The 20664-nt window shown below is 41.1% G+C and overlaps 1 protein-coding gene across 1 annotated transcript in view; it reads right to left on the reverse strand.

The window, feature by feature from the left end:
• Positions 1-377: 377 nt before the first annotated feature.
• The window catches only part of PUM3 (pumilio RNA binding family member 3), a 130812-nt gene continuing 110525 nt past the window's right edge, over positions 378-20664 (reverse strand). The window contains exons 14-17 of the mRNA XM_082244197.1: positions 13756-13978; positions 11409-11496; positions 5474-5564; positions 378-639 (exon numbers count right to left, since the gene is read on the reverse strand). Coding sequence (XP_082100323.1) covers positions 507-639; positions 5474-5564; positions 11409-11496; positions 13756-13978 — 535 coding nt within the window. The 3' untranslated portion in view covers positions 378-506. The remainder of the gene's footprint in view (positions 640-5473; positions 5565-11408; positions 11497-13755; positions 13979-20664) is intronic.

A 20664-nucleotide genomic window follows, 5' to 3' on the forward strand; every position in this document is an offset into this window, starting at 1 on the left:
TTAATTTGCACCGAAAAGGGGTAGGGTTGCTTTCCAATTACGGATCGATTTCAGCTGCTGTCTTGGCTTTCCGTGCCTTTTTGCACCTCCCTTTCTTCATGTGTTCAATACATTTTCCCGGTGTCATTCTATTTTTATTACACATAAAACTTAAAAATGGAAAAATGGTGGTGTGTTCAATACTTCTTTTTGTAACCGGCTGTATCTGCTGTGTGTAGCTGGTGCAAGGAGGTCCTGTTCTTGCCTACAAATGAACAGTTCATACACAAGTCTGAACCAAGTTTTTTAAATGGTTGAATTTTATGATCCTCCACCACTAGTAACATGTTCATGCAGGCTAAAAAACCATATGGATATAAAAAAATACCAAACCATAAAAACGTAAAGGAGGGTTTATTTATAAATATAAAACTTTTTGGCAGTTCTATTCATAGTGATTAGCATATTATGTGTACAGCTTTTACACAGGCAATTATTCAGTTAAACAGCAGAAAGAAGTACCAAATCTAGGGAGAATTTAAGATTTCTGTCAGCGCCTTGATTGCTTTTGAGTTTTTAGAGTCTTCTGCTTTACCCACAAGGCCTTTGAGTCCATTTTTCACTTCAGCAGCCACTTCCTCATCTGAACTCTGAAGAAGGCTAAAACAAGGAGGAAATATGACTATATGTAGATAAAAAAATACATCCTAATACATCAAATGAACCATAAATGTATCACACTTATGAAAACAATGGAAAGCAAACTTCATTGTTTTGTTATTTCTGTTATACAAGAACACTGCAATGATTGTTTATCCAGCCCACAGTTTACAGCGCTTTACAACTTGAGGGTAGACAGTACAACTACAATACACTTTAATACAGTAGGAATCAGAGGGCCCTGATCATTAGAGCTTACATTATATAAGAGGGTATTATTATTTTAATATATAAAATATATACAATTTAAAAATTATTCAGCTTCCCTAATTAAGTTTTTTTTTTAACAAACAAGAATTTTTTGATAATGGTCTGAAAAAAATATATATTTTTTTCTATGCAAGCTATCAACAAAAAGATGTAAAATGTTTCTAGTACCAGGCAAGTTATTTATATATGAAATAAAGCCATTTTGTTTCAAATTTACATATCTTTTTAGTTTAATACTACAAATTATTAACAAAAGTTATAATATTAAGGTTTAAGGTTAAGTTGGTGGGGGAAGGAATTGATTGATTGGGGAGAACTAGCTGTTAAGGGTTAAATAGGAAGAGATTTTGTTATATTTTTTGTTTTATTATAAGTTTGCTTTAACTAACAATGTTACTTTATTACTCTAAGTGCCGGTTCACACTAACGCGGCACGACTTCAGGGGCGACCTGTGAAGTCGCGTGCACCGCGACTTCGGCGCGACTTGCACAGACTTCATATAATGAATGTCTATGCAAGTCGCTCCGATGTCGCCCCGAAGTAGTACAGGAACCTTTTTCTCGCTCCTATTAGAACGGTTCCTGTAGCACACAATGGACCGCGACTTGTCAGGCTGACCAGTCGCCTGACAAGTCACGGTAGTATGAATGGGGTCTGAGAGCCGGTTCACACTACTCCGACTTGTCGGGGCAACTTTGAGTTGGAGTAGTGTGAACCGGCTCTGAATTACACTTCTAAACAGTGTTTACAAACGGTGTTACTCAGCAAGTCCCACATGTTATTTATTTTGATTGCTGACAATTTCTGCTAAAAACGGTGGAGTGAGCAAAAGCAGTGGATGACGGACAGGGCATGTTACATATATCATGTGTACTTTTGATGAAAGTATTTTAGGGGTGTATGTAGCATGCCTAATGTCTGCAACTGGTAAAATACACCACTATTAGTGGCAACAGACATTTTATCCCTTTTTGTTTTTTTTTTTTAAACTAGACTATTCTTCCTTTAGACCCACTACTTGTGTAACTGGTCTCTAGGGGAGATAACAGGACACAGTACCTGCCACATGCACCCCCCAACCAGTTTTAATCTAGCACTGGAATGGAACCTACAGCCAGAAGAGAGCTGGAAGCAAGTTACGAACAGTGCAGACCTTTTTGTTTTTAATAGGACAACCTTAAAAGGGAACACTACACTGTACATGCAGTAACGTTCAAAATTATTTAATCTCATTATTCATGCCATTAGTATTGTGCAGTAACCTTCCAATCCTCCTCAGATATTGGGGCATACTCAACCCTGCATATTTTTGCTACTTGCAAATTGGACATGCCACTGCTGTATTCAATATTAGCACTTCCAAATTGAAGAAATGACTCCTCTAGCCAGGTCACCAAAAAGCAGAGATCAACCTATTACTTGGTTTTGTTGCACTCTAAAACAAACAGACTTGCTATAACTAAAGCACATTGGCAAGGGGATCTACCAGGTCTGTCTGAAGAGGCCGGTCAAGATCTATTGGGAACACATATCACTTATGTTATATTCTCTAAAGATAAAGAAACTGAGTGTCTGGTTCTGGCCAGCTCAGTGGATTGCTTTAAAAAAAAGGCCTGGATTCTTTCCCAAATGTACATAATATAACTGGATACTAACATTATTATTAGGTAAAGCTAACTGGACCATTCTTTGCTGGGTTTTTTTTTTTGCCTTCCTCTGGATCAACTGTGGGTAATGGATTGTGTATATTTCCCCTTTTATTGGTTGAACTAGATGGACTTGTGTCTTTTTTCATCTGGATGAACTAGAACTATGTAGGAGTTGAAATATTTACACTGTAAATATTATATACCTTACAAATCCAAACCAATTTAAGAAACTCTGGTTCCCCTGGCTAGACACATGAAATACTATAGCTCTGGAAAAAAAAAATTGAATCCAACATCGCTTAATTTGTAAAGATTATGTTTGTATGCATGCAAGGAGAAGCACCATGGACAGTTCAGACACGGTATTGGGTTTATTATAAAAGCTTTTTATCTTTTTCTTTTTTTTCTCAAATGGCGATTACATGTCAAATATTGCAATTGTTCTGGGTAACAATTGTACTATATTTTATCCACCAGTGGATAAAGTATTTGTAAATTCCTGGCTTGTACAGACTACTGCATGATGTCCTTATGATGGATAGTCCAATTGTATTCCTATACTATATTACTTTACTGAGTGGTCACATACTGTTCTTGTTTACTGTATTGTTTAAAAAAAAAATCAAATTCCCCTTTAAAAAAAAAAAAAAAAGATAAAGTCTGAAGTGCAGAAATTTTTTTTTTAAGGAAGGACTTAAATCTCTGATCAGACAACAGAAAGGATAGTGACAGTGCACAGGTTTATTGATTTGCAGTAATCAGGAAACAAAGAACTAAATCCAAAAGAGGCAAAACTAATGACCTACTACTAAACCATATACACTGGAATAAGAGGAGTAGGTGATTACATTGACAGAATCACTGAACAATGACCATTACATTCCTACCAGGATGTGCTTCATTACAAGTCAAGCTACTGGGCTTATTAACTGTAGTATCCGAGCTGCAAAGGTTTCTCCTAGGAGTCAATCACCTTGTAAAAAGCCAGTCAGCCATTCTTAACGAGGATTAGAAAAAGGTGAACGGTACAATCTAAAGAAGAGGGAATTAACAAGGCTTGTGCTCTTGTTCATGACACATGATAAAAGCTGATGTACAGGTTGAATAATCTATCTGGAATACCAGCACACAGATATTGATCTGGAAAAATGTGCATACTGAAACAACCTATAGATGTACAGTATGTGCATGTGTATGAATTATAAATATAGAATGTGTGACTGTGTATGTATATTTAGACACATGCACAAAACAAACCAACACAAATACACAAGCAATTCATTTATATTAGGTGGCTATATACTGCTGCAATTTAAGAGAGAAATTAAGAGACAGGTCCCCAAAGTACTTGATTAGTGTCATGCTTAAAGGTCGAAGCCCACAAATGGTATTTTAAGGTGGACAGAATCATGTCTTCTATGTATTTTTGGGGGTATTCTGCAAGTGAAAACACACAAGCTGAAAACCTCCAAGAGAGTCTGACAGCTTTGGTAAAAGTGTTTTTATATATATATATGAGCCTTATTATCTCAATTAAAGTGTACCAACCCTAATCTGGTTCAAATAATATATATATATATATATATATATATATATATATATATATATGAGCCTTATCTCAATTAAAGTGTACCAACCCCAAGATCTTTATATATTTAAAAAAATGGTTATCCCCAATTTTACCTGTTCTGCATGGAACTTAAATGATAAGTCCTAATATAAACAAAACACATTTAGAATTACAGTCTCAGAAGCCTTGGACCCCTCTTTTTAAGTACCCTATTATCTCCCTTTGAATGAAAAGTAGGTTTGGATGCTTTATCGGTTAGACATATGTAAGTTACTATATAAATCTTTGATATATCATGTAAGGATATGAACTGGTATATCACTAATGTTATACTTCTTTTTGAAATGTTAGATATGCTGTCCACATTTTCTCACAAAACAATTTGTTTGATTTGGGAATTGTGTTGTATATAACCCCAATCTCATCATCAAAATCAGCTTGAGATAAAGTGATCTAACTATCTCATACATGGAGAGTTCTGACTGGTGGGGTATTGTACATGGAAATTGCCCACTGTTACAATTCACTTTTTTTTTGCAGCAACTGTGATATGCACCCAACTCTTTTATATTTTTGTAACAATAAAAAGATTGTTTTTTAAATTCATTGCAGTATGTGTAATAGATCGATTGTAGCACCTAAAACGTCCCAGAACTTTTTCTCAGTGGTGTTCTTATAATACTAGGGAAGTAAGGCAGTGATCAAACTTGCTGGTGCATAGTTAGGTATGATACTTCATTTACAAACTGTGATAACCATAGTATTCATAAAATATCTGCCAACTTTCAATCAGATTATTGATATGCAGCCCTTTAATATGATTTCATGTTCAATATGTCTGGTAGTAAGTGCATACATTTTGCAATAGTACCGTACACATTAATTCCTATTAGTCAGTATGATTTCTAAATCTGGCCAAACAGGTTACAATCTGACTGTATAAGCTCTTTCGGATCTACCAACAACCATGTAAGAACAAGGACCTGCCCTATTAGATAAGAATTCAATGGACAGTTAGGGTCCATTTACACCCAACAGACCATCGACACCCAATGTGCAGTAATGCACTGACAGATGCTGCCAAAAATGTTGCCTGCATAATTTTTGGTTCATTGTGGTGTAATGGGTAGACTACACATGGGTTTAATGCACTGCAGTGGACCAGGCGTGAATGGACCGTTAAGGTAGGCCCTATAATTTATGGTTTTGGTGGATCTAAAGAGGATTGTAGAACTCACAAACTGGTGTATAGCCAGTTTATGCATATTTTCAGACATAAGAATAGAAAAACAGAAGCAAAGTATAAAATGTATAGAAATTTGTAAGCAATTGTGTTTTTCTTACCAGCAAAGTACTATAGCCCCTCTATTCACTTGTGCCCAGCTACTCAGTTTCTTGAGGCCCACACAATCTACTAACGTTCTAGCAAAGCAACCTGTGAAGGGGGAAAAAGCAGATCAGAACTTGTGTATTTCTTCACTTACAGATCCTCTGATACACGGCAAAAAAAAAATGGAAGTTTAAATATAATATTAGTTACTGTCTACAGAACAAGCAACCAATCTTGCTAAGGCTAAAATAAATACATGTGAATACTAAATCTCTAGCACAGGGATTCCCAAACTATGGCCCTGCAGTTGTTCAGGAACTACAATTCCCATCATGCCTAGTCATGTATGTGAATGTCAGAGTTTTACAATGCCTCATGGGATGTGTAGTTCTGCAACAGGTGCAGGGCTCTAGTTTGGGAATCCCTGCTCTATCCCAGCACAATATTAGAATGTGAATAACAGGCATGAAGACTACAGTGGGCAGTCTGGGGCAAAATCAACATTTCTAGCATGCTTAAGTAAAATAATAAAAAGCTTAAGCAGACAAAAAAAAAAAAAAAAAAAACAACACACCTTAAAGTTTTTTTTGGCATATTTTGAAACAGAATTCTGACTCCTTAACCCTTTCCTGTCACCCGGCCCACCAAGAGCTTCTAAATGCCGGAACGCAGAGCTGGCCATTCGGGTGGTGTGACCACTGTGATTGGCTGTCCCGTGATCAGAAAGCTCCCAATCGCAGTATGCATCGGGAGCTTTCCAGTCCCTGCCGGTGACAGTGCTGGGCATTGGTACCATTTTGGAGGAAAGTGGTTAAAAGTGCCTTTGGGCAATTAAACTGGACTCACTGGTTCCTGTCTCTTATGGTATAACACAGGGCTCGACAAATCCCAGGGGACCAGGTCACTATGGCGACCAATAACTGCATCCTGGCACCTGTCAGCCCACTCACTGCAACTCCCATTGCCCGACACCCCAGACATGCAGCTCTGGGCACCGTCAGCGGATACTTCTCTCTCTTACCAGCTGGTCTTCGTGGTTTCACTGGAACCAGACGGGAGTCCGATGTTCGGCTGTGAATGACATAGTCAGGGCTGGGCTCCTCTCCTCAATTGGCCACTGTCCCCTCCTCCTCCCTACCAATGCTAGAGCAGGGTGCGGGGGGTGGCCTTCCTCTCCCCAGAGCCAATCTACATGGAGCAGGAGGGGTCAGCAAGGTAAGGTCAGCCCCCCCCCCCCCCGGTAGCCTCAACGTGACAGAGCAGTAGGAGCGGGAGGTTTTCTGGTGGAGGATGGAGCAGGGGAGCTGCCTGGGCTGTATGTTCCTGTGTCCATGCTGTGACATGCTGACCGGCACTCCTTTCAAAGTTTGTGCTGTGAGGTGGAGGGGGGGGGGGTGAGTAAACAGAAGAGAATTCGTTTGATAGCCTTATCGTGTGTACGAGGCATAAGGTTTGAAAGAAATCCCAGCCGCAGCCGATCAAGGCAATCCTTGCATGGCAGTTGTGATGGATCTGAATAAGGGAAAGGGGGAGGGGAATCTTCCTGTTCTTCCCCCTTCTCAGGACCCTTGCAATCTACGGCCTTCAAAACTACTGAGATCCTGCCCATAAACCTAGGCATGGTGGGAGAAAACTCCTCTCTAGGCAGATAGGCGGAAGGGTTTGCGGCTGAAGTTCCAGTGGAGCTTGTAGAAATACTATTGCCAAACCCTCTTCCCCCATCACACAAGGCTGTAAGGGGAGTCTGAGCTATTGAGCCCTTCTAACCCCTTGCCCCTTTGATGATCTGCCACGTGTGGTGCAATATATTCACCCAATATGTTCACCTTCACTGCTATTGAGAGAGTAGGGTGAAGCCCTGTAACTTACAGTGGCAGATGTCTATTCTTGACAGGATGTATATTTGGACCAACCGCATCCTGGCTTCATAACCTAATCATTGGCAAAAAACTGAGACTAGCTGGGAGAGTTTATATTAGATAATGTTCCTGCAGCTTTCTTTTTGCTAGAGTCCAATCTCATTAAAGTAGTTGCATATAACCCATGGTTATGGCCAAGATCGTATTCTGTGCTGTATGAATAAAGTAGAACTAAAGGCAAAAACTTTTTTTTAGTTTTGAATAGAGTGGGAAGGGATAGGAACACCTGTCAGGTTTTTCATTGCGGTCTTTGTCCCTGTTAGGGAGAGTCACCCTCGCTTTTTGTCATGTTTATTATATTCACTGAAAGTGAAAGTAAAAGAAAATCCCAAATTCTGAGTTGTCCCTAAATCAGTAATAGAGGGTAAATCTTAAAATGGGGACGGACACTAGTTCTTCCAACCCTGGGGACTACCATGGATTTGCCCATTTTGGAGGCATTTCCTCTAACGTCCTAGAGTTAAGGGAAATCTCCCTAATAAGAACACAGATGGCAAATATAAAACTGACAAGGGTTACAATCCTACCTTACTCTAAAACTAAGGGCATTTTTTTTCTTCATTTTGGATACTTTAAGACACTATGATTCTGGTACAAAACAATCTGAATTAATAACAAGGTAATTAAACATTTTCCCCAACTTTATGCTTCAAGCGACAAAAAACAAAGCAGCCCCCCCCCCCCCCCCCCACAAAATTGAGAAATACAAAAAGCAAATTACAAAAAAAAGCACTCCAGCTTAAATCATTATTCTGCCTCTACATTTGATGACATGACAAAGGTCCTTTGAATGTTCTTCAAAAAAGTTTGCTTTTAACATTCGATTTTGGTGTGAACAAAAAACCCTCCCAAACGGAGACCACATTCACTGTTCGAATTTGTTTGTTCGAGAAAAATTTTCCATCCTGCTCCTTTGAATTTTCTCACCAGTGTGGTAGAAAATTCATGTCCATTTGACCCCACTAATGATTAGAAAATTAAACAATCAAACGAAAAATTTCCGAAGAAATTCTACTAGTGTATCGCCAGATTGTTAATTCTATTATTTCACCCTCAGTAAACCAAAGGGAACTTTTGGCTGACTGACCAATGAACTCTATTCTCCTCTGTGTGGCTAACTGATAGGAGCTTTCTAGGTAATTAGAACATGTTATGCTTGATTAATATGCTACTTTCCTACCATGTGGATATAGGTTACATTTTTTTTTTTTTTACAGGTCATGCACTTTGTATAGCTTTCCATTCATATTAGTCTCCACCCGCAAAAACTCTATCTTACATGCATTCCATATATGCATAAGCCCATACTAGGGCCAATTTAGACAAGAGCCAATTACCCTACAGTCTTTGGAGTGTGGGAGGAAATCAGAGTACTCACAGGAAACCCACGCAAGCACTGGGAGAACATGCATTCATTGGCTGGGAATCAAACCAAGGAATCTAGTGCTGCAAGGCAGCAGTTCTGTTGTTATATGACAGGACTTTCTAAGAGCTTGTTCAAGCACAGAACGGTGACTGTCCTTTTTCTGTACTGAACAACAGTTATCACTAGGGAACATAAAAAAACAATTGCTTTCTTTGTGCCCCATTCACACTGCAGCACAGCCAGAAGGTGTGTGGTGAGCTGCGGTAAAATGCAGACATGTAGTGACTCTAGGTGCACTGCGGTAAAATGTTTCAGATTCACAGCAGAAACCTAAAGTAAAAAAAAAAAATTATACCATGCAATGCGCTGAAACGCGTATTATACTGCCTCTCACACAGAAGCTCACTGTAACTAAACTGACAGCAAAATGGAGCATTTAGTGTGAACGAGACCTAGGTGGTATGAAATGCTGCCAGATTTATAAGAAATAAATAAATCCCCTTATCCATCAGAGGAAAGGAAGACAAATGTGATGTCTGAATTAAACTGACTTTTATGCTCTCAGTTCCCTGCCTGACAGTCTCAGTCACTTCCTCTAGGTTTCTGACTTTATCCTGCCAGGTGTCAGATTTACCTACAAATTTCAAAGGAACCAGCACCTAGTGATGGAAGTTAAAAGTGAAGATTAATGGGGACCAAGAAGTCAAACTATGGAATAATAGCAATGAAAATTTAGAGGCCGTCATAGATGACCTTGCCTTCTGAAATCACTAGCTGCCAGGCTGTCATGCTGACCCACTGCTCTGGAAAAGCAGACAGATACGGACTTCTGATATTTCTGACTGTCTAGATTGTGTTCCTGTAGCAGGTTAGTGACTTCGAAAGAAATTATGCCACTTTCCATCGAAAAATGGGAAAAAAACTGGGATCACATTTGAAGGAGAATTTGGGAGTATTGTATATATGAATGTTTGAACAAAAAAAATCTTTTTACCATTTTTTGTATATGGAAAAATAAAGTAAAAGTAAAGAAAAAAACAATTATGCCAACTGGAACAGTATAATAGCCAGGCAAATATATTTAGAAGGTCAGCAATGATAACCCCCTTATTTTTCTCATCACAGGCGTACTTTAGGTTAAAAACAATTTAAAAAATGTATTTTTGGGCAGGTAAACAAGAATTTTATTTGAATATTCTCATTTATCACTGGAGTCAGAAGGTGGTACAATGGCGTCAGTTTACCACCCTTGCTAATGCATGTGACTATTAGAATGAAAATGTAGTGCATCCAGAAAATATTCACAGCTCTTCACTTTTTCCACATTTTGTTAGGATTCCAAAATGGATTAAATTCATTATTTTCCTCAAAATTCTATAAACAATATCCCATAATGACAACATGAAAGGAGTTTGTTTGAAATTTTTGCAAATTAAAAATAAAAAAGGAAAAAATCCCAAGTACATAAGTATTCACAGCCTTTGCTCAATACTTTGTTGAAGCACCTTTTGCACCAATTACAGCCTCAAGTCTTTTTGAGTATGATGCTACAAGCTTGGCACACCGATTTTTGGTCAGTTTTTTCCATTCTTCTTTGCAGGACCTCTCAAGCTCCATCAGGTTGGATGGGGAGCGTCGGTGCATAGCCATTTTCAGATCTCTCCAGAGATGTTCAAACGGGTTCAAGTCTGGGCTCTGGCTGGGCCACTCAAAGACATTCAAAGAGTTGTCCTGTAGCCACTCCTTTGTTATCTTGGCTGTGTGCTTAAAGTCGTTGTCCTATTGGAAGATGAACCTTCACCCCAGTCTGAGGTCCACGGTGCTCTGGAGCAGGTTTTCATCCAGAATGTCTCTGTACATTACTGCACTCATCTTTCCTTCGATCCTCACTAGTCTCCCAGTTCATTCCGCTGAAAAACATCCCCACAGCATGATGCTGTCACCACCATGCTTCACTGTAGGGATGGTATTGGCCAGGTGATGAGCCATGAGCGAAAATCTTTCAAACAAATTCCTTTCATGTTGTCATTATGGGGTATTGTTTGTAGAATTTTGAGGAAAATAATGAATTTAATCTATTTTGAAATAAGGCTGTAACATAAAAAAAATGTGGAAAAAGTGAAGCGCTGTGAATACTTTCCGGATGCACTGTATTTTCACCCTAATGGTGAAATGCATTAGCAATGGTGGTAAACTGACGCCATTGTACCACCTTCTGGCTCCAGTGATAAATGAGAATATTCAAATGTAGTGTGTACTGTAGGGCTGTAGTTTGATCTACTATTAAAAACATACATTAGAATAAGCCCCTTTCTTTTTGTGCTGTTAGGGCTTGCTATAAAAGTTTCAATCAGGTTAAGACAGGAAATGAGCAGCAACTGCTAGTATGCTCTACAAATATTAGATCATGAAAGAGAGAATCGATATTAAATGTCTATTTTTTAAATAATAAATAAAAAACATTTTCATTATTTACACTTGTAAACATATAATACAAGCAAATAAATCCGACCAAATCCTATTATAAATTTCCTTTAAAAACTGAAACAGGAGATCGGGAAATAGAAGTGTGCTCCAACTGTAAAGGCTATAGGTGTGCTGCACTTTTTTGCTCTCTTTATAATCAATATAAAACATGGAAGCGTTCTACATGCGTCATCTTACCTTCTTTACCACGTTCTTTTAAGTCTTTGTCTTGCTTTAACAACCATTTCAGCACTAGGTGACCTGCGGCGTGTTCTGCAATGTGAAGCTTTAAAGAACCACAATGAGAAAGATCAAACTCAGTCCCCAGTGGAATACCCAGTCTACATCAAACACTTACCAATTTATGGTTTGAAATAAATAGCCTTACATTATGGATCTACAGTAAAATACTCACACAATACAGTAAAAATACTCATAGTGAAAACGAAATGCATAAAAGGAAATCTCACTAACACAACAAAGGGAGAGGATTGGAAGTGGAAAGAAATGACAGAAAAGAAGCCAACTGAGCTAAAACCTGAAAAGCATTCTAATTAGATGTGATGCATGATGCTGCCATAGTGAAATCTGCAGGCCATACAACCATACAACCTGTGTTTTTCGTCAACAGAATGATCTAAGCAGTTCTAGAAAATCAACATCGTTGTAAATTATTATTAAAGTAAAAAACATTTAAAAAATGAAGCACTACCTTAGTGAAATTTTTAAAAGCCTGCAAAAACATTTTAGGAGTAATGGGAGTTACACCATGCCAGAATTAACCAGTGTACCTACAACTCAAGAAAAATAAAACGAATGAGATAAGAAATCCAGCGCAGACTTAATAATCCTCTTGCATAAAATGTCAGTGAATGTGTTACAAATTAAACCATAAACATTGTGTGCACATCATATAGAAAGATAATTTCCCAATGACTTAAAATAAATAAATCTTCCAGTTATAAAAATCCAAAAACCTGTATTCCAGTCCATGCAACTACTGTGCTGCAAAATGAATAAACACACATATACACTGGAGATCACCGCTAGTGAACAACCTACAATTTCCTAAATCTCAAGGTCACTGCTTAACCACTTCAATACAGGGCACTTTCACCCCCTTTCTGCCCAGGCCAATTTTCAGCTTTTAGCGCTGTTGCATTTTGAATGACAATTGCGCGGTCATGCAACACTGTACCTAAACCAAATTTATGCAATTTTTTCCCCACATATAGAGCTTTCTTTTGGTGGTATTTGATCACTGCAAGGTTTTTTCTTTTTTGTTTGTTATACAATTTTGTAAATAGATACGTTTTTTCCTGCACTGATGAGGCCACACTGACAGGCACTGATGAGGCACTGTTGGGGTGGCACTAATATGCGGCACTGATGGGTAGCACTGATATTCAGCATTGGTGGGCATTGATAGGCGGCACTGATAGGTGGCATTGATGGGCACTGATAGGCAGCGCTGGTGGGCAATAATGGGCACTAGTGGGCGGCACTGATAGATGGCAATGATGGGCAGCACTGATGGGGAGGGCACTGGTGGGCAGCACTGATGGGGAGGACACTGGCAGGCTCCCTGAGCCCTGATTGCCATCCATGGTGGCCATGGTGGGCATCCCTGGGGGTTCTAGTGGCACCCCATCAAGGGTCTGCACTGGTAATCAATGCTCTGATTACCAGTGCAGACCCACCCCCCTGTCAGGAGAGCCGCAGATCGGCTCTCCTCTACTTGTGCCTTTCAGGCACGAACTGAGGAAAGCCGATCAACGGCACTTCCTATTTACTATGTGACCAGCTGCGATTGGACACAGCTGGTCACATGGTAAAGAGCCTACATAGCCTCTTTACCGAGATCGGATATGTGGTGTGTCAGAGTGACACACCGCAGCACCGATCGCCGCTCTGCGCGCCCTCCAGGGGGCTCACAGAGCGCATTATCCTGTCGCCGTCAGAGATTTACACTCTATTACTATTCTGGGGACAACCCAAAATTTGGGATTTTCTTTTACTTTGATTTTCAATGGTTAAATGGTAAACAGGACGAATAGAGAGGGTGAATCTCCTTAATGGGGGCACAAACAGCAATAAAAACTGACAAGTGTCCTTATTCATCTCTACTCTATCCAAAACTAAAACAACTTACCTTTAGTTATACTTTAAGCTAAATACCAAATTTCTTTACATTTTTGTAAAAAATGTAGTATACATTTCTGCTGATGTAAAACATGCTTCACATCTCTTAATGGCACACACTTAAGGGTCTGTGTCGACAGGCTTTTTTTTATATAAAATGGCGTTTTCAATACCATACAATTCTATGGGAACGTAAAACCTGCTAGAAGCAGGTGAAATAAAAGTCAAAATGCACTAAACTGCAGGCAAAATGCACCTGTGAAGTAAAACTGATGCCACTGACAGAAATCAGAGCAAAGAAACCTGGATAAAAAGTCCTGATCTGATAAAACCTACCCAGTAGCTATGGGCACTCTTTTGCAAACTTAACAATTAGAACTGAAACAAAAATATAAGCCCATACCTCTCCATCTGTGCCACCTGGCACAAAATCTTCTGCAGCTATATTGCCAATGGCGGACATGACAGGCTGTGGATCTCCGAGCGCATACAGTAAAATATTTGTAATCATGGTGCACATAGCATTCTGTAGAACCAAGTCTTTTATGTTCTCCCCAAGATATTTTAGCAAGGGTCCAGATACAGCTTCTAGTAGTTCTTTGTGCCTCACCTCCGGATCCTTTTTGCTGCAAAGAGAAAGAGACAGCAATAGTTTAACCTGACTGTTTAAAAAAATATAGAGGACCACATGATCAGTTATTAGAACTGGTAAATGAGAGCACAGCCCAAAGCAACTAGTGGCCTATTACCTTTTATTTTCTAATGTGCACTAAAAGTTCTACCTGGTACCCAATTGGTCACCATAAATAATTTTCTTATTCTCATTTTCTAAACAAACGAACCACAGTGTGTATAGGTATATTATTTATAAGAGAGTTAAAGTGGCAGTAAAAAAAAACATGCTTTTAAGCTTTTTTTCCTTTATATTTTCACCTGGTGATGTGACCAGTAACACATTTCTTGCCATAAGCTGCGTACACACAGATTAAAATTTGGATCGGTTCAGCAGGAACCAGACGGAATTTTATTCTGTGTGTAGCCCTCTCTGGTCAACTGAAGCTTATCATTAGACTAGCTTCTGTTGGACGGTCCTGCTGGAAACAAAGCATTCAATAAAGTCTAGTACATACAGCTAGTTTTTTTTTCATTCAACCCAGCTAGGTTTAATGGAAAAAAAAAAAACTGACAGCCCTGATCAGACCTGCTGTACTAACAATCCGATGTTAGTACAGTGATCTCTGACAGGAAAACGGTCCCCTGCTAGAACACTCAGGGTCAGGGCTCTTAGCTATTGGCTGAGAGCACAGATGGGAAGCCGATCAGCACACCTTTTACGGTCGTGAACCTTCAACAGAAGCTGGCCAACCGGCTGCCGTACACATGAGCCGAATGTCGCCCAGTTTCTATCGAATCAGCCGATGCCTCCCGGCATTTGGCCCGTGTGTATGGGGCTTTAGTCTCTGCCACCTTTGTCTGATCAGTGCTCCGATTGGGTGTGGAGTGGGAGCCCTGCTGTCAGAATGCAATAGAACAGCAGGGGAAATCCCTGCATCACTGTGTGGATGCAGGAATCTGAGTTTTTTTTTTGTTCAGCCTGCTAGTGGAATAAAAAAAACTCAGTGTGTACCCAGCTTTAGTTTGCCTCCGCTCTAGATAGAGGATCCGCAGAGACACATTTGGACAGCAACAATGTCTAGGGGGAAGTGTTGAGTGCAGTAACGATTTAGATTGACTTGACTAACAAATTTAAGCCAAACTCCAGCTAACACTTCTTAAGCAGTAAAAGGACCGTTCTCTCCCTTTTGGGATAGAGGTTTCACATAACTGAATAAAAGCTAATCATTACAAGCACCCGTCAGTGGTAAATGGTGGTCTAATCTAACTGCCACTATTGCTGGACAGCTTGCTTTGTTAAAGGAAAAATAAACAATCAACAGATGAAAAGAAAGCAAATGCAGCCACCACATCTAAGAAAACTGCAATATAATACATTTTTTTCTTTGGGTTTAATGCAACTTTAAGGCTTTGTTTGCACATGTGGCCAGGGTCAGTAAAACCAGGAAGCCGAGACACATCCCCCCACTGACCTAAACAATGACAAGCAGCTGCTCACATCTATACACAAGCTGTGGCAAAAAATTAAAAAGCATGTCGCTTTCTCAGTGTTACCACCACCGAACAGGACTAATGCAGGTCTATGGAATGCACATGATTATGGCGTGGCAATTGTAGGGTTGAATCGGGTGGTGAGGCGGAAACATATCTCCTCCTCACCACCTGTCAAAAACCCTTGGAAAAGAGATCCACCATAGATTGTTCTTCAGAGGGCACAACTAGTGAGAATGAGCCCTAAACAAAAAACGGTATGCCATTATTATTTAGTTTGCATAAGCCCTATTTAGAGTTGATGATCCAAGAAAGACAGAAACGGCAATTGCTGTCCACCATAAGAAAATTAATGCGAATTACCTGGCTGTGTATGCAGCTAATGAAATCAGAGAAAAGTGAGGATTCCTCATCTGCATTCTTGTTCCAAGTCAGTGACTCAAAGTACTGAAACCTCTGAATCAATGTAACAGGTAGGTAAGTAGCATTTTCAAGAGGAGTGTTCATCAATAAAATATGACATAGTCTAAATCATTTATGGGGACTGATTTACTTGTCAAAGGGACTGGTAATTCTGTGGAGCTAGTTTTATGGTGCCGATCCCTCTCGTTCACTGTAGCTACAACACAACTTGAACAAAAAGTCCCCCAGCATGAACAATGAAACAGCAGCTGGAGTACATCATTCTTCTGCTCACTCTGCTCTCTCCTACCATCTGCACATGTAGACTGCAATTTAAGTCCAACATCCGCAATATTTTATTCTTTTCTTTTGCCTAGAGAAGAGAAGGTTAGAATCTATTTTAGATTTTTATTGTTGTCTGTGTCCTTGTTGTGGAAATTCTACCCTGTGTCCCAAAGTTGTTATTCCTCACATAATCCATTAAAAACTAAAAAAAAAATATATTTGACATGCCAACTAAAAATACATCATTTTTTTTTAGTGCACTGAACTTTCATTAAAATCAAACTTATGGCCTTTTCACATTTGTAAAAGCTTTGTGGCATGATCTGCCCTGCTCTTTTGTCTCCCTAATGTCTTGTAATGGTTTATACTGCAGCCTTGGAGAGAAAGAAGAGCATAAAGGGATTGCTAATCTAAAAATGAATATTCTAAAACTGAACTACAACACCACAACGAATATCTACTTTCAGAAGAACACATGTACGATGGCTGAGGAATCTTCAGCATCAGTCATAATGAAGAATACAATAATAAGCACAAGCACATTCAAATTAAATATTAATTTTCAGATGAAAATATAGCATTATTTGCCTATTTAGCTCAATAACAAATTAAATAGTGTGACATTAAGTAAGCCAGCATGGGGGGGAAGCAGCATGTGCTCAAAATATGCAGCACTTGTATATGCTTTCGACTGAGAACTATCTAGGTCTAAACATTAATGTTCTGTAAAGAATCAGCATCATCGAAGATCTTTTTCTCTACTGGTAAGTCACCATTCAGTAAAAGCTAAAGACTCTGCAATCTGCAGCATGACATAGATTCACACAAATACATAACAAATATATAACAGATAACATGTGGTATTAATTAGAGGTAAATGCCATTCAAAACGAAAGGAATTAAGTTGTAAAGGTTGAAGGTTTTTTTTTAACCTTCATGCATTTTATGCAAAAAGGTAAAAAAAAAAACTCTGTGCAGCATCTTCTCCCCAATACTTATCCAAGCCTGACCCAGTGATGTGCACAGAACAGCGTCTCTCTCGGGTCTCTCCATCCTTATTGGCTGAGACACAGCAGTGGTAGCCATTGGCTCCCCCTGCTGTCAACAGACAGTGAGGGGGGGCGAGTAGGGGTTAGGGAGCAAGCATGCACGAGTGACCCCATAGCAAGTGTCTGGTTATGGGGGCAATAGGCAAGGGGGAAGATGCCAGGAGTGCCGGTGGTGAACCCAAAAAGAGGAGGATCGGGGCTGATCTGTGCAAAACCACTGCACAGAGCAGGTAAAGATAACTTTTTTAAAAAAATAATAAACAAAACAAGGCATAAAAAAAAAAAATCATAGGACAGGCAACTCATCGCTTATGCTTCTCATGGTGGCCATAAACCCACTGTGTAAAATATTCTGTTTGTTCGCAACCTGGTGCTCTGTAAATACCTACTACTGATCCTGTGACACAGCACGCGCTAAATAGTCATAAAAAAAAAAAAAGAGAGCTTGCACTGTACTCTAACATAAGTTTATCTTTCTAAGTTTACCTTTTGGGATGGTGAGCGTTTTGATGGGTGTTAAAAACATAGTAATATATGTTAACATATTAAACAATCACATATTAAAGGATAAGTTCAGCTTTGGAACATGTTTTTTGTTTCACTCATATTTAGGGTGGAACATAGAACATGTTCCAGCATCTGCAGCTTTTCCCTTGAACCCCCTCCCTATGAGAGCAGGTGGGAGATCATCTTCCCAAACCCGCTGTGACAATTTGAAAATAGCACGGCTGTGTGGGGCTTCACACACTGTCTCCTGTGAATGAATGCCTACAAGTTCTGTCAGCCATTGTGGCTGACAGCTTGCAGTTCTCAATGAGTAGCAATGTAGTCCATAGATCTTTCTGCCTGTATTGGAGGTACAGGCAGACAGCTATCCTGAGGGTCTGCAAAATAAGATTTTTGTAAGATCTTACCGTAAAATCTTTTTCTCTGATGTCCATGTGCCACCTGCAGTAGTTGGTACATGCCCACGGGGCTGTCCCTCCAGGCATAACCCCCACTGCCTCAGCCACAGCCCAGCACATCAGTTTATTTGCAAGCAGCGAAGACAAAAGAACCATCCCCATACAGAGGAGGTCTGTTGCGTCTGTCGATGGACATCATAAAAAAATATTTTACGGTAAGATCTTACAAAAATCTTATTTTCTCTATCATCCATCGACAGACGCAGCCTCATCTCCATGAGCTGAGTGGGACGTCCCAAAGCAGTAGAGGCATGAGGAGTGGGAAAAACACAACCAGACAGTAACGTCAACTCCAAAAGGCTAAACCTAGCCAACTGGGCAACATGGAGCTCAACCAAACAACAGGAGCTCGCCCAGGTAGTCTGAGTCCTCTGACAGTCGCCGCCCACTCATACAGTCTTCACTTATGGGTATTGACCTCTTATCCACAGGAGTAAGCTAGGCAGAAGATTTTGTTAAAAACACAAAACTTTGCATAGACACACCTACAGAGGGCTGTCCCTATGGTCCAATACCCCTGGCTAGCCTCATTCCCAATTCAGCTTGGTAGCAAGCAGTAGATAGTCCATGAACCCCAAAAGAGGGGTGGGGGCGGCGTCAGTCAGAGGACTCAGAGAAAGGAATTTTACGGTAAGATTTTACAAAAATTCAGTTTTCTCTTACGTCCTCTGACAGTCGCCGCCCACTCATACAGTCTTCACTTATGGGATGTCCCAAAGCAGTATAGGCATGAGGGGTGGGAAACGCAACTGTCTCAAGGTAACGAAGCACCCAAGGTCAGATAAAAGAACCTTATCTGAACCAGAAAGGTAACCCACTAGGTAACAGGAAAGCTCAACAGGAGTGAACAAACCCAGGAAGGTAAAATAACCAAGGGGGAAAAAACCCCCACAGGAGGGGACAAGCTAAAAACGCCATGTCTCCCCCAAAGTACCGCCGCACTCAGAACTTTGCGGCCAAAGGGGGCATCTGCCGATGCCGAAATATCAAGTTCGTAAACTTGGTAAAGGTGTGCCCTGACGATCAGGTCGCAGCTTCGCACACCCGGGACACCGACGCCTGATGGTGAAAGGCCCAAGATGCACCCCCTGCACAGAAGAGTGTGCCGTGACAGGGAAGGGCGGAACCCATTCCCTAGGCGAATAAGCCTATAACAATCTTCAGTCTGAACCAGACAGGAATGGTTGCCGCAGACGCAGCCATACCCTTCCGAGGCCCCCAGGAAGGACAAAAAGAGAATCCGACTTTCTGAAGGATTCGGTAGACGACAGGTAACCCCGATCGCCCTGACAACATCCAAGGAATGCAAGGCAAACTCCTTAGGATGCATAGGATTCGCACACAGCGAAAGCAAAACAATGCCCTCATGGAGATGGATTTCAGACACCACCTTAAGAAGGAAGGATTGATGAGGTCGCAAGACCACCTTAACCCTATGAACCACCAGGTAGGGGTAGCGGCAAGATAGGACCGCAAAACTCAGACACTCTGTGAGCAGATGTGATTGCCACCAGAAAGACGACTTTTCGTGACAGTGCAGGCAGAGGAATCTCCCGGATGTTCTCAAAGGGAGGACGTTGCAAAACGGACAGAACCAAATTCAAGTCCCAAGGGGTTAAGGGCGCCCCCCGAGGGGGGCCAGATGACGCACCCCTTGAATAAAGGTGCGGATCAAGGAATTTGACGCCAAGGGGGCGCTGGAAAAGAATGGCCAGCGCAGATAACTGACCCTCAACAGTGGTCAGCACAAGACGAAGGTCCACACCGGATTGCAGGAAGGCCAACACCCTCGCCCCCGAAAAGTAGTGAGGATGGAAACCCTGCGATTCGCACCAGGCGAAACAAGCCTTCCAGGTACGATAATAAATCTTACCGGACGAGGCCTTCCTAGCTCTAAGCAAGGTAGGAGTGACCGCCGACGAGAGACCCCAATCTCTCCAGATCTGGCATTTAACAGCCACGCCGTCAAGGCCAGCGACTGTAAAGCAGGATGGGAGAACAGCCCCTGAGACAACAGACCGTCCCGTAAGGGGGCTGCCAGGGAGGGCCCCCAGGACCACCAACCTCTGTTCCGAGACCAACCTGCGAAGGAACCATGACAACAACTGGATCGGGGGGAAGGCATAAATCAGGCGATACTGATTCCATGGCACCACCAGCGCGTCCGAGGCGGCCGGCAGAGGATCGCGTGTTCTTGCCACGAGCCTTCCCACCTTGTTGTTTAGAGGAGGCGCGCCATCGCTCACACAGCATCTGAACCACCTCCGGGTGTAGGGACCATGCCCCCTGGTCTGGGGTCTGGCGACTCCGATAGTCGGCCTGCCAGTGTTCCATACCCGGAATGTGAACTGCCGAAAGCGCCGAGACCCACGTCTCGGCCCAAGGCAAAATCATGGCCACTTTCGTGGCTGCCCAGGCACTCCTGGTGCCCCTTTTGGTGATTGATGTACGCCCCCGCAGTGGTGTTGTCCGCCTGCACCCGCACAGGGTGGCCCTGAAGACAAT

Source organism: Pelophylax lessonae, assembly GCF_965119305.1.
Source record: "Pelophylax lessonae genome assembly, chromosome: 1".
Classification (NCBI taxonomy): Eukaryota; Metazoa; Chordata; class Amphibia; order Anura; family Ranidae; genus Pelophylax; species Pelophylax lessonae.